Raw genomic sequence first — 13,591 nt, forward strand, 5'->3', positions numbered from 1 at the left:
GTCTATAGATATGACCTAGGAACAAAAAACCTAGTTGGACATGAACTCTAGCCACAAGATAGATCAGAAGCGAAAAAAACCACACAAACTCAAAAATTGCTATCTCAAATATTATGGTAAAGCAATGAGCACAAATTATATAATGAATTATGGCAATTAGCAAATTATACTATTTATGTTTATTTTTATTTTCTTTCAATTCCAACACAAATGCTGCTAATCGGCCTCGACTTCACCTAGCTACAGGTGTCGCCGGGCCATAGCTGCCCTAAACAGCAAGCCATGGCTATGGCTATGTCTGGCATTAGCAACTGGTGGGTTCCCATTTGAAATTGCACCCTATAGCAACCCAACTTCCTAGGGTTTTGTTTCGCTGTTGGAGACCGCTCGACTAAGGTAAGATCGAGGGAGAGTATATGAGAGATGGCTGATCTGGTGAGCATTAAGTCTGCTCCTACTTGTGTTCGTGCGTGGTCTTTCTTTTGGCCTGGCCCACAACATAATAAAAAGTATAGAACAACCCATTGCGGGATTCTCAACAAGACTTTTTCTTCTCTGGTCTCCCAGCATCAAAATCTGTTTGGCGTTGCCACTCTATGAATACAAGGTTATTCCGGTCATGAAGATGAGAGGAAAAATAGGTGTTCTACTAAGGCTTTATCGTCATAGCTGGGGTGGGTGCTCACATCGCCAACAAGGTGGATCCGCTGCTGAGTGCAACTATTTTTTTTTTAGAAAAAGGAATTTCTATTTTCGGCCTCTGCAAGAGTTTTGCACACAACCATTCATTATTACAAAGTCCAAACTCTAGCGGAAAAGAAGCTCTCAAAAAGCAACAGAAGCAAAGGATGTAAAAGAGCCAAACGACGAGCTAAGCACTAAGCCTATGAAAAGACAGCAATCCATTTTTAGGGAAAATCTCTATTGTTATAGTCTCCAATGGTCGACATACCAACTTCAAATTGGATTAGTCGTCCTCCTTGTGAAGAGTGGACCAAAGACGTATCCAAAAGGTCACCCTGAAAATAACCTGTAAATAAATATAAAAATTGCATCATATATTTGTTGTCAATCATATAGACCAAAATTTTGCACTACCCAAATTTGAGTGCAACTATATTTATGGTTATTTATTTATTAATGCCGGATGACATTTTTATGTTGGCTCTAGTAAGAAAGTGAGCCTAACAGTTGTTTGGGGTAGGCGGTAACCATTCAAATTTATATCCTCTTTAACGTAGGACCTTAGAGCCTTATATATACCACCGTGCATTAACACATCTGATAAAAACATGGGCAATTTGGACCGACGAGATGGTTAGCACCTGAGGAGGCTTGGTGGTGCCTGGTAGGCCGTCTAGGTCCGCCGTCCGCGTCTATGCTGGACTCACTCGCGTTTAGGCTGTTGTCCGCAAAGGCGCAAGCTTCCAACACCGACCGGCCATGGACCAAACACCAACGGCTTGCGCCAAAAGAGGCCAAATCCGTTTACACCACACAATGCCTAATCTCGGCTACGAAGCTCAAATTCCCTTTCTCTCCCCTCCCTTTTTCACTCGTGACATTCGCAGCCATGAGCCGCGACCCACCGCCAAAACAAGGTTCCGCAGGCAGGCAAAGGCAATGAAGGTCGCGCTTGGACCGGACCGGCCCCCAGCCCCCAGCCCCCAGCCCCCACGCAGCCCCGCCGGCGGCCTCCTCACGGCCCGCCTGAATGCGGTTTGAACACGTCAACCCGCGCGCCACGTCGGCCGGATAATACTTTCTTATCCGTTTTGATGGCCTTGCATGGTCTCGCAGCCAAGTGTAAGAAAACTGCGGACGTGGCGCGCCTGTCCGTCCACGCGGTGCGCATCTGACTGGCTGACCACCCCGAATATCTGATAGCGTCGCGCTCGTGCTACGCTGATCACTCACACTCCTTAATCCGCTTTGGCTGGGTGAGTACAACACCAACACTGGTTAGCTTAGCAGTAGCAGCCGGTGCCAGTCGGCGTCACACGTCAGCCATGCTACTGTACTGCTAGTAGTATGTCGTTGCTTTGCTCCGTATTATGCATGTGAACATGAACATGAACATGCCTGATGAGAATGAGATGAGACAAATTAAACAAAATAATTTGGATAAGACCACCAGCGGCGCCCACCAGACACAGCAGGCAACGGAGCGGACGGACGGACGAACGGGCAGACAATCATCAGTCTCCAACTAGGTCGCGTCCACTCGATTCACGGTGAATAGTATTTTTAGTCCTAATCCTAGTCGTTAATTAATTTGATTAGGGATAAGCGCCCGTGCCATCTGCGAATCGCCCCCGGCTCCACCGCCAATTCCTCTATAAATAGAGCTCCCACGCACGCCGAGACTCTCCTCCCAATTCCCCTCTCATTTGCGCAGCCTTCTTCTGCAGACGAGTTTGGAATCATCTCGTTCAATTCAAATCGTCCCCTCCTCTCTCTCTCTCTCTCTCGCCAAGCACAAGCTCCTGTGTGTGCGTTCGTGTTGCGGCGGCCTTGTTTGCTGATTGGCTGCTCAGATCCTCTCTGATCCAGAGGCAAGCAAAAGCCATGGCTCTCACGCTGCGTTCCTGGACATCGTTCCTGTCGCCCGTGGACCCCACCTCCAAGCTCCTCCACAAGCCCGCCGACGAGGCGCCGCCGTGCTGCGTCGCGGTGCCCCCTGCCGCGCCCAGCCGCAGGCCGCGCGCGCTCAGGGCGGCCGCGGCCACGGCCACGGCGCCCTCACCGGCGGCGGCGACGGACCGCGCGCCGGCGGAGGCGCTGCACGGCGGCGGCGGCGCGGGCCAGCAGCACGGGCTGCCGCGCGGCGGGGTGCCGGTGTACGTGATGCTGCCGCTGGACACGGTGGGACCCGGCGGCCAGCTGTCGCGGCAGCGCGCCGTGGCGGCCAGTCTGATGGCGCTGCGGGGCGCCGGGGTGGAGGGCGTCATGGTGGACGTGTGGTGGGGCGTCGTGGAGCGGGACGGCCCGGGGCGCTACGACTGGGAGGCCTACGCCGAGCTCGTGCGCATGGTGGAGCGCGCCGGACTCCGACTCCAGGCCGTCATGTCCTTCCACCAGTGCGGGGGCAACGTCGGCGACACCTGCAAGTAAGCATCTTCATTCGCTTTTACTCACGTGCCATCGTAAAAGTCGGTAATTAACCTTAACCTATTAAAAAAAATTGAGTTTTGATAGGAGCCACTGCTCCGAACTTTTTTTTTTCTCTCCACGCCACTTCTGTCCACGCCACTTCTGTCAGATTTAGCTCTAACGGTGTCAAACTACGGGTGTGAAAAGTTAAAAATACCCTCAGGTCTAAATATGCAATTAATTTTTTTAGCATCTTAATGATCTTAAATGAAAAAACTCAAAACTATAAAGGCCCGTTCGACTTGCTGAAACTTGGCTGAATTGGGTGAAAAACACTGTTCTAGCTAAACTGTTGTGATCGAAAAACATTGTTTCGGCTGAAAAAACAAGCTGAATAGTGCGGATTATAAGGTAAGCCGAACGAGGCCAAAATTGTAGATCTCATCGAGATCTAGAATATTTTTATAAAAATTATCTTTATTTGATTCCGTACAAAAAAAAAATATATATAATTTTTCTAAGATATTAATAATATCAAATCATTTTTTTTATAGAATTAAATGAAGATAATTTTTATATAAAAAATATAGATATTGTTGACATCTACGACTTTCTAGTTTTGAGTTTTTTCATTTGAGGTCATTAAGATGCCTAAAAAAATTAATTGCATATTCCGTCCTGAGGGGTATTTTGGACTTTTCACAACCGCGGTTTGACACCGTTAGAGCCAAATCTGACGGAAGTGGTATGGAGAGCAAAAGAGTTCACAGCAGTGGCACTTGTGAGAACTCAACTTTTTTAATAGCTCGTAGATAATTATAACTTTTATAATGGCACACAGCTAAAAGCCTCTTCCGTAAATCACCTTGCCTTGCCCTGCCTGGGTCCTGCTAGCTGTAGCAATCACGCTGATAAAGCTGCGACGTCGATTTGGTGCGAGCTCAACTCTTGATGCTTCAGGGTTCAGATTCCGTAGTGTGAAATCTACTGCGACGTTGAAGGTTTTGAGGAACCAATTGCTGTTCTTAGCTTCAAAGGTGTCTAATCTAAAAGCATAATAAATCTCAAACAGGGGGTTACTGGGTTTGGTAGACGGTTACTGTAGTTTGTCGCTTTTCATTTGTTGGTCCCTTGCACGCAAGGAACTTGGTATGCCCCGGTCGGCAAGCAATCAGAACACTATATTACTATTAGCAAGAGAACAGGCACAGAGACGTCCCTATCACAGGAATTGAAGGGGGAATTGTGCTTGATGAGAACAGACAGAGACGTCCCTATCACAGGAATTGAAGGGATAATTGTGCCTGATTAAGTGGTCATAATTTTGCAAACCTCTAACCAAAAACACTAAAATTGTGCATGAGTAAGTTTATAGGGCTAAACTGCTAACCAACAGCAGCAAATTGTGCTCGATTTAAGTTGGCATAATTAATTTTGCAACAGAAGTGATTAAACAAAAACAGAGTATGCCTAACAAACTTGGATGAAAAGGGTGAATCATTTCTCTGTAGCTGGTACTCTTGATTGATTGATTGATTGATGTTGGTTGCTCTGACGTTTGCAGCATCCCGTTGCCGCCATGGGTGCTGGAGGAGATGAGCAGCAACCCGGACATCGTGTACACGGACAGGTCCGGTCGCCGGAACCCTGAGTACATCTCTCTCGGCTGCGACTCACTGCCGGTGCTCAAGGGCCGGACCCCCATCCAGGTCTACACCGACTACATGCGCAGCTTCCGCGAGAGGTTCCGTGACTACCTCGGCAATGTCATCGCGGTAATTAACCAGCCACCGTTATTACGATCACTTAACATTGCAATGCAGTTGAGCATAAGGATGTCATGTTGTGATCTTAGGCTAAACCACTTGTGTTTCACTGTTTCAGGAGATCCAAGTGGGCATGGGTCCTTGTGGAGAGCTGAGGTATCCTTCATACCCTGAGGCCAACGGAACATGGCGTTTCCCGGGCATTGGCGAGTTCCAATGCTATGACAAGGTAGGAAACAACACAGGCACATCTGATAATGAATTGTTGAGGCCTGAGGGGTATTCGGAGTTGCTGGTGAACGTTTGCTGAATTGTTGTCCGTGTTTGCGTTGGTACAGTACATGCAGGCATCGCTGGAAGCCGCAGCCGTGGCGGCGGGCCACGAGGAGTGGGGGAGGGGCGGACCGCACGACGCCGGGGAGTACAAGCAGATGCCCGACGACACAGGCTTCTTCCGGCGCGACGGCACGTGGAGCACCGAGTACGGGCATTTCTTCCTGGAGTGGTACTCGGGCATGCTCCTGGAGCACGGTGACCGCGTCCTGGCCGCGGCCGAGGCCATGTTCGGCGGCACGGGCGCAACGCTCTCCGCCAAGGTCGCTGGCATCCACTGGCACTACCGGACCCGGTCCCACGCCGCGGAGCTCACGGCCGGGTACTATAACACGCGGTTCCGCGACGGGTACGCGCCGATCGCGCGCATGCTGGCCAAGCGCGGCGCCGTGCTCAACTTCACATGCATGGAGATGAAGGACGAGCAGCAGCCGCAGCACGCCAGCTGCTCCCCCGAGCTGCTGGTGCAGCAGGTCAAGGCCGCGGCCAGCAAAGCCGGGGTGGAGCTCGCCGGCGAGAACGCGCTGGAGCGGTACGACGAGGCGGCGTTCTCGCAGGTGACGTCGACGGCGCGAGGCGCGGGCCTGGCCGCGTTCACGTACCTGCGCATGAACAAGACGCTCTTCGACGGCGACAACTGGCGGCAGTTCATGTCCTTCGTCAGGGCCATGGCCGACGGCAGCGCAAGGCCGGCGCTGCCGCGGTGCGACACGGGGCACTCGGACCTGTACGTCGGGTTCGTCGACGCCGCCAAGGGGAGGAAGGCGCCGGAGGCCGAGGGCGCCGCCACCGCCGCGGCACTGTAGGTGGATGCCCATGCGTGTGCGTGCACACAGACACATGCGCCGTGCTGTTGTATATGTGTAGGGTACGTGCACCGGAGAAGGGGAACTGTATAGATTCAGTCAGGGCCTTGCAGGTTGCAGAGTTTTATAGGCTGTAATCGAGCAGGTAGGTAAGGAGACAGGCATGTCAGAACTTAGGCTGTCATCAGTTTATTTGTTCCATTTCGAACTGTATTATAAGGAGCAGCTTGGTGACTGTTCACTGTCATGAAGGAAAATAGAAATGCCATTTACTACAAGTAACTAGATGAACTACAAATTGCGCATACATTTTCACAGTGCTCAGTAGGAAACGTGGCAGGTGTGAAATCAACCAATGACACTTGTAGCTATCTGAAATCAGTGATTGATCAGTGAGAAAAACATACCTTACCTTGCCTATAGTGATCCATGGGTAGTTAGTGTTTTGAGCAGTCTTGGCAAAATAAACTAAAAAATGGTTCTGCTAAAGTCATGGTAAACAAAGAGGTCTTCAACTCTGTAACTTAGTGAAAACTATACTTACAACCATCCTTGATTCCGCATCATTTTACACAGAATCTCTTGTATTAAGATTTTTGAATGGAAAAAAAACTTGTTGAGTAAGTAGTTAATTAAAAATAAATGACAAGATAACCAATTAATCAAACTGTACCATTGTTTGAAAAATGAAAGAAAGATGCCCCAACTTGAAAAATGAATAGACCTTAGCTGGTTAGCAATTAATCAAACACACGGAGACACTAAAGTCTTCGGATGACCAAAAATGGTTGAGTTCTATTTGCCCTCAATGAACATTTATATGATATAATAAGGTTATGTGAATCAACTATTTTAGTATCACAAAAATGGTAATGGGAATAACTATTTTAATATCACAAAAACTGAAGCAATGGAGCCATCATCTGTCATGGCATCTTCAGTGCGCACTTTTGTTAGAGAAACCTAATCATCACATAGCTTCACTAATAACCTGGGGGGGGGGGGGGGGGGGGGGGGGGGGGGAATAGTCGCTTCTTTTCTAGTTTAGTCCTGCATTACACATGTACATTTGCTAATCCAGAACAAAATTTAACAATTTAATTACACTTACAAAGACATCTTCACGACCTTTTGGCAGTATTCCTCGTCAATTAGCAGCCAGTGAGCCAGAGATTCATTGGCAACCTGTAAGCATCCATTCCATGAAACATGCACCATGTAATATGGCATGAAATTATTTATGGCAGAGAAATGTACAAACAAAGCGTATATACATATGAAACCACAACAAATGAAGTCCTCAATGGTAAAACAGTTTTCCTATGAATGAAACATAAAAGACGAACAAAACATTCAGTAACGTTCAGACTTTGGTTCTGCATCATTTTTTTCAAGCATCAATACATGGCAATTAGTGCAAATAACATTTACAATCCTGCCATCCGGATACTGATTGGTGCTATCTAACAGTAGCAAGAGCATTAGGCAATCAAATGCTTACAAGAAGGCATCAAGTGTTTAGAAGCGCATTTTCTATCCGTTGTTTCTCCTCCATTCAGACATTCAGGAAATTGCGAGCCTGCTCAAACTTGTGTGCCGATTCCCAGGCAAAAATAGCTCACTGAGCAGGTTGTTCCCTCCTGAGACAGAAGAAAAACTGTAGAACACTGGAACAGGAAGAACTCACCGCGGTGGCCCGAATCTTCTATCAAGTGACCAAATGTATCAATCCTGCCATTCCATAAATCGTAAGGGAACAGCACGCTCAGTGAGAGATCAACAGGAGGGGCAGCATTAGCATACGTACTCCTGGTTTGCCAGATGCCAGTCCAGAAGCATGCTTCCTCCATGCTCAGCTACATCATGCGCTGCCCGCAAGGGTTCTTGACTGGGAGGAGGCGTGCGGCTGTGAAGGTCACAGAGTCTACGGTGAATGGCGGCGGCGGCCCGGCCCTCCTTCCTTCGGCGCCCCGTTGGCAGGCCGCCTCCCTCTCCTCCACGGCTATGGTCTGGCCCTCCAACACCTCCGTTGTAGTTCTGGAATCCCGACGGTGGCCCATGGGAGGATGATGGAGAGGGGGAGAAGCGGATGGCAGCGAACTGGAACACAGGTACGGGCGACTGGCCGAGCCGCCGAGGATGAATCGCTGCGTGATTGCCGAGTGCACTTGTCGGAGCCCGAAATCGTTAGCAGCCCCTGTTCCAGACTCGTAATCGGACATAGAGTCCGAAAAGTATTCAGAACCGAACCGACCTCAATCGTATGAAACTGCCCCTCACGCCCTGACTGCCGCACTATATATATGTCCACGACGTGGGCAGCAGGACCGCAGGAAGACTTCGAGGACTTTACGATCACGAAATTTCGACAGCAGAGCGCCATGAACTCCACCGGGTCGCCTTTGGCCACGCCAGCAGGTGTTCGTACAGCGCCGTGCCGATGACACCGCTGCAGCCGGCACCTATGTCGATCGTGCCCATGATGCCGCTGCAGCCGGCGCCGTTCGCCGTCCCGGCCTGTACACGAGGTCTGGGCCGACAACTTCCACGACGTGGAGGCCGCCATAGGCTACTTCGCGGCGCACGCACGCTGCGTCGCGGTGGACGTGCACTACCCCGGCGTTGTCCACGGCGGCGCCGACCATCACGACTTTGTTTCGCTCACCGCGGAGCAGCGGTACGCCACGGTGAAGGCAAACGTGGACGCCCTCAAGCCGCTACAGCTCGGGCTCGCCGTCTTCACCGACGCCGGAAAGATCGCGGCGTGGGAGTTTAACCTATCCGACTTCGACCCAGCCGTCGACCCCCACGCCGTGAGTTCTGTTTACCTCAGAGGGCGCGGCCTCAAGTGCGACGAGCTCCGCCTGCGCGGCATCCCCGTGGCGAAGCTTACCAGGGCGCTCCGTTTGATAAGCCGGCCAGGGGTGTCGTGGGTCACACACACCGGAGCCTACCATGTCGCGTACCTGATGAAGATCGTCAACGGCGGCAACCAACTTCCCAGCGACATAGCCGGATTCCTGGCCGCCGTGCGGCGGTCTCTTGGCGAGGACGTCTACGATGTGGCCACGATGGCGCCTGACTGCCGAGACATGCCGGCGGGGCTTGAAGGCATTGCAAGCAGGCTCGGGGTGGCGCCGCCGCTGCCGATGCACCCGCTCGCTGGCGCCGGCAGCGTGCTCGCTCTTGGAGCCTTCATGAAACTCCGATTTCGCGTGTTCCGAGGTAACGTTACCAGATACAGAGGCGTTCTCCAAGGACTGCAGGCTGCCTAAGGGTCATCATCGTTCAAGCAGACATCGACGAGATTTCTTCTGTTTTTTTAGGGGAAAAAAAGAAGAGTTTGATCTTCTGCTAGTGTTAATAGGCAATAGGTCAGCATGTCTAGTGTTGCCAGGTTGGGCAATTTTCTAGCCAATTATAGGATTATATGGGATTGGCCTCGTCGGGCCAGCGTGGGCAAAATACGGATTATATCTGTGTAATAAACGACATGTACTAATCTTCCTTACCAATACTTCATCCGTACTTTATAAACCATTATTATTAAGCACAATCAAACGGGAAAGCTTCAAAACCGAACTACTTTAACCCTTCTGCAGTGAAATACAATGATTCGAGGATAAAACGGACAAAGAGAGACACAGAGAAATGAAACTGCAGCATGTGAGACGTCAAATTGTACTCTCCTTTTACAACTGTGCGCTGAACAATGTGAGGGCATGGGAATAAAGGGCAATCCCACGCGTTGTTAACAATCACGATGGATGGAAGACTTCTAACAGTGAAATGTTCGATGATAACGTGAAATGGGAGGAGCTATATAATACATTGGGCAATACTATGAAAGCGTCATAGGGAGAAGGGCTTTGCATAGACATCAAATGGCTCGCACGCCGTCAGTTGTGGCTCCTGCACAGGACAATGCAAACAGCTAGCAATATGAAACGCTGACGATAACTTGAATAAACCGACGACTGTCATACCAAGCTCAAGAATTTACCTGTACACCAGCAGAAAGGCTCCCTCCAGTAAGAAGCATTGTAATTAGTGATGTAACAGCACCGCCACCTACACCCGCTGAGTCACCTGTGTTGCGTATTGTCGAACGCATGGAGTTCAGGATACTACCGTAGGTGGTGCCCTGTCCACGTTCAATAGCTTGGATGAAGCAGAATGTCATTGCACCAGTCGAAGTGATCTTTGACAAAGCCTGATCAGAACAATTCCAATTGAATCAAATGCTATGAATGACAATGGGCTGAAGCAGATCAAAACAAACTCGATCAAACAAATAGTAAACAAGAAATTGCATAAAAAGATGATCTGCCAACAGTCCCCTAAACAGACTCGTCTCATAATTTAAAGAGTAGCACATAGATATTACTGCAATAACTTCTAGAGGAGTGGATCTAGAACTTACAGAGGTATCTGCAGAGGTCTGATCATCATCACAACCACTAAATGAAATAGCCTCCCCACCACTAGTGCCTTTCCAGACACCAGATCGTGGTCGGTGATCTTCCCATACATATTGCCCACTCCTGTAATATCAATATAGATAAGAAGCCTTAGCTGAAGAGATGTCTATTCATCATAACTAGAATAGAATCTCTTATAGATGTATATGATTATCAGCCATACCTAATAAGGATAGAAACATAAGACTAGAATCAGCCTAACAAAAATTACGTCAGTATTCTATGCCAGATAAACTTTTCACTGATGCACCAGGGACAAATTAGCTGAACAGATTCGTGTTGCAAAGATTGCTATGATGTGGAACAGAGGTATGTGATAATAATAAAAAATGATATGACACCTGTTGCAAACAAATGGCAGCAATATAGCACATCATTCTCAATTCGAATTCATGGAAGTAATGAGATGTGTGCTAGCGGCGATACAGTCAGCAATTCTAGCTCATTGGTACTTGGTGCAGTACCCAGATTGTATTTCAATAAAATCGAATTTAAACATAACAAAACTAACATGAGATTTGCATTAGGTTCAGCAATAGGTAGCAGATTTTTTATGGGATAGATGGCAGTTTTTTGCAGTGTTAATTCCAGATATCAGAAGATAATAAGACTCACATTAGGTTCAGGAACAGCTCTTCATATGCCAAGGGTAAGTGAGAGAAAACAAAAAAGATCAAATGACCATGCATAATATAAAATTACCTGTTCATTCTGCAGAGGTAAGGCAAATCAAGTGCAGTCCCACTATGACAAGCATCAATGAGTGCATGAAGTTTAACTCCATGAGGAAGTGGTCTAACTAGTGCTGTATTTATCTCATCATCCACAATCATTCCCTGTGTCTCAAAATCCAATGGGCAGAGGGTTTCATCGAACCCATCAACCTCATCTCCACTGTAGTTTCTTTGTTGTGCTCCATGCCCAGAATAATGGAACACCAATGAGTCTCCAGGTTGACAACCTTGCACAAGCCAATACATGGCCATCCTTATGTTATGCTTTGTTGGGATTTTGTAGGGGTCGGTTTGTTCTTCTGCAAGAATGCAACCAAACGTGTTTAATTTTTTATGGTTCACAAGAGTAGAAACGCCACATTATCAAAAAGCTTACACTCAGTACATAAAGTCTCAAAATAATCAAAATGTAAATTCATCTGCCATCTAAATTGCACATATTGTAAATGTGCCTCAATTACATGTGGCATCAGAGATTCGACATAAAAAACAGAGTACACAAGAAAAGGAGGAACCAAGCTCTAAGGTAGTATTTGCACTTCAAATCTTTCAAAAAATATTTGCACTTCAGTTGGTATATAAAACGTGGAAAATATAATTCAACTTGAGCAGAATACTCAAAAGAAGCTAATAAATATGTAAAACCATAGGCAGCAGATCAAGTAGATCAGTAGGGGAAAAGATGATAAGCATAAAGTACAATTATGTAAGTATTGTAGACCAGGCACAGACAAATATATATTGAACATAGACAACATTCAAAAGATGGACATTCAATTTAGAAAATTCCTAACTACGGAATTGTATTTATATTTTTTCGCAAAACTTAAAATTCCAATATTTTGAAGGATGAACAGTACAAAAGCCTTAATTTCTTTGTAGAAACTTGCAGGACCTGCAATTTATATAACCACCTTAAACAGTCTGAACTTTTCCTGAATTTGCAGTTCCACACTTGGGATTCAGTTGCTGAACTCAAAGTTAAGACAAAATCTCATGACTTGGAAAAATACTAGCAGAAACTATACCTTCTGATTATCTCAATTCTCAACCTGAACATCATCTATGGTCCAAAATGGCAAAGCAAGTACATATTCATGTACTTATCTTTTTTTTTCAAATGGCCTGAAGCAGAATTATTTGGTCAGGCAGGTGATATATATATCTCACAATATTGGACAAAACATTCATTCATGCAATCCTCCAGCATCAACCCTAATAAAATATAAATTCCCGCAATTTCTCCAATATATAAGCCAAGAATAAGAATAACTGGAACGAATAAAGGTAGTCGACCGCAAAGCCTCCTCCAATCATCATATCACATCGTATCCTGCCCTTAGCAATCAATCACATCGCACGACGAACCATATATACGAGGATCTGATACTGGCAAAAAGTTGACCCGAAATTGCGGCCAACCAATTCGATCGACTCCCTAGGGGGGCGTAGAAGCAGCAATGGAGATCAGGGGGTGCGGGTCTACCGACCGTTGAGCATGATGATGGAGTCGTCGGGGAAGTTGAAGCGCGTCATGAGCAGGTGGCGCATGCACTTGGCGTCGTTGATGCAGCCCTTCAGCTCACGCCGCGAGTACCGATACGAGATCCCGCACACCACGGCGCGCTTCCGCCCGTGCACCGGCGGCGGCGGCGGCCCCCACCCCGGCGCCGGCTGTACGGCGCCGCGGTTGGGGTCGGCGGGAGGGGCGGGGGCCACGTGCGTGATGGCCCCACAGATGGCGCATCGGATGCAGGGAGCCCCGTGCGGCAGCTGCAGCGGGGTACGGCACCCCGAGCAGTCGATCAGCATCAGCATCCTGCCCGCCGATCTCGGAGCCGCGTCCCCCGTGTCTGTCGGCGCCGGAGACGCGACGAGATGAGACGGATCGCCGGCGAAGTGGATTGGTTGGTGCGGTCGTTTGGCGTTGGTGGATTCGGTTTGCGCGTGGCTGGCCTCGTCTTGTTGTCTCGACGGGAAAAAATGCGCAGCACAGCGCCCGCGGCCCTGGGTCGCGTCGCGTCCCCTACGCGTTGCCGTTTCCTTCGTCGAAAAGAATGGTGCATCTGCAGTGGTGCTGGTGCTGCTTGCGTCATTGGAAGTGTGGCACAGGTAACCAGGTTCGACCTCTGCCGTTGATCACGTGATCAACGCTTGGAACAAGTAATTAATTCACCGAATAAAGACTGAAAATGGGCCCTTGATTATTACAAACGCTGATAAAACGACAGTGCTAGCGTCCGAACACTCGCGCGCTGCACTCCGATTCGCGCTCCACACGAGGCCCGCGCCGCCTGAGCGACAAGGGGGAAGGGCACGCGGCGCCTCCGATTCGGAAGGACCCAGCCGCGGCGTCGTCCGAATGCCCTGCCGGCGCC

The 13,591-nt window shown here is 48.7% G+C and overlaps 3 protein-coding genes across 3 annotated transcripts; 2 read left to right on the plus strand and 1 right to left on the minus strand.

Annotated features, from left to right (window-relative positions):
* The first annotated feature begins 2,376 nt into the window (after positions 1-2,376).
* LOC136540202 (beta-amylase 3, chloroplastic-like) lies at positions 2,377-6,276 on the plus strand. The gene is made up of 4 exons (XM_066532210.1): positions 2,377-3,110; positions 4,658-4,868; positions 4,978-5,088; positions 5,198-6,276. Exons 1-4 carry the CDS (start codon positions 2,569-2,571, stop codon positions 5,996-5,998), a joined length of 1,665 nt encoding a protein of 554 aa, XP_066388307.1. The 5' UTR covers positions 2,377-2,568; the 3' UTR covers positions 5,999-6,276.
* Positions 6,277-8,481: 2,205 nt separating this feature from the next.
* On the plus strand, positions 8,482-9,500 carry LOC136462629 (probable CCR4-associated factor 1 homolog 9; the record flags this gene model as incomplete). The annotated part of the gene is made up of 1 exon (XM_066461702.1): positions 8,482-9,500. A coding segment is annotated over one exon (792 nt), but the record flags the coding sequence as incomplete, so codon positions are not given.
* A 150-nt stretch (positions 9,501-9,650) lies between these two features.
* Positions 9,651-13,229, minus strand: LOC136540210 (metacaspase-1). The gene is made up of 5 exons (XM_066532218.1): positions 12,704-13,229; positions 11,182-11,512; positions 10,422-10,542; positions 10,002-10,211; positions 9,651-9,910 (listed from the first exon to the last, which is right to left on the minus strand). The coding sequence occupies exons 1-5, from the start codon at positions 13,029-13,031 to the stop codon at positions 9,851-9,853; spliced, it is 1,050 nt and encodes a 349-aa protein (XP_066388315.1). The 5' UTR covers positions 13,032-13,229; the 3' UTR covers positions 9,651-9,850.
* Between the last annotated feature and the right edge of the window lie 362 nt (positions 13,230-13,591).

This window comes from Miscanthus floridulus, chromosome 1, assembly GCF_019320115.1.
Source record: "Miscanthus floridulus cultivar M001 chromosome 1, ASM1932011v1, whole genome shotgun sequence".
Lineage (NCBI taxonomy): Eukaryota > Viridiplantae > Streptophyta > Magnoliopsida > Poales > Poaceae > Miscanthus > Miscanthus floridulus.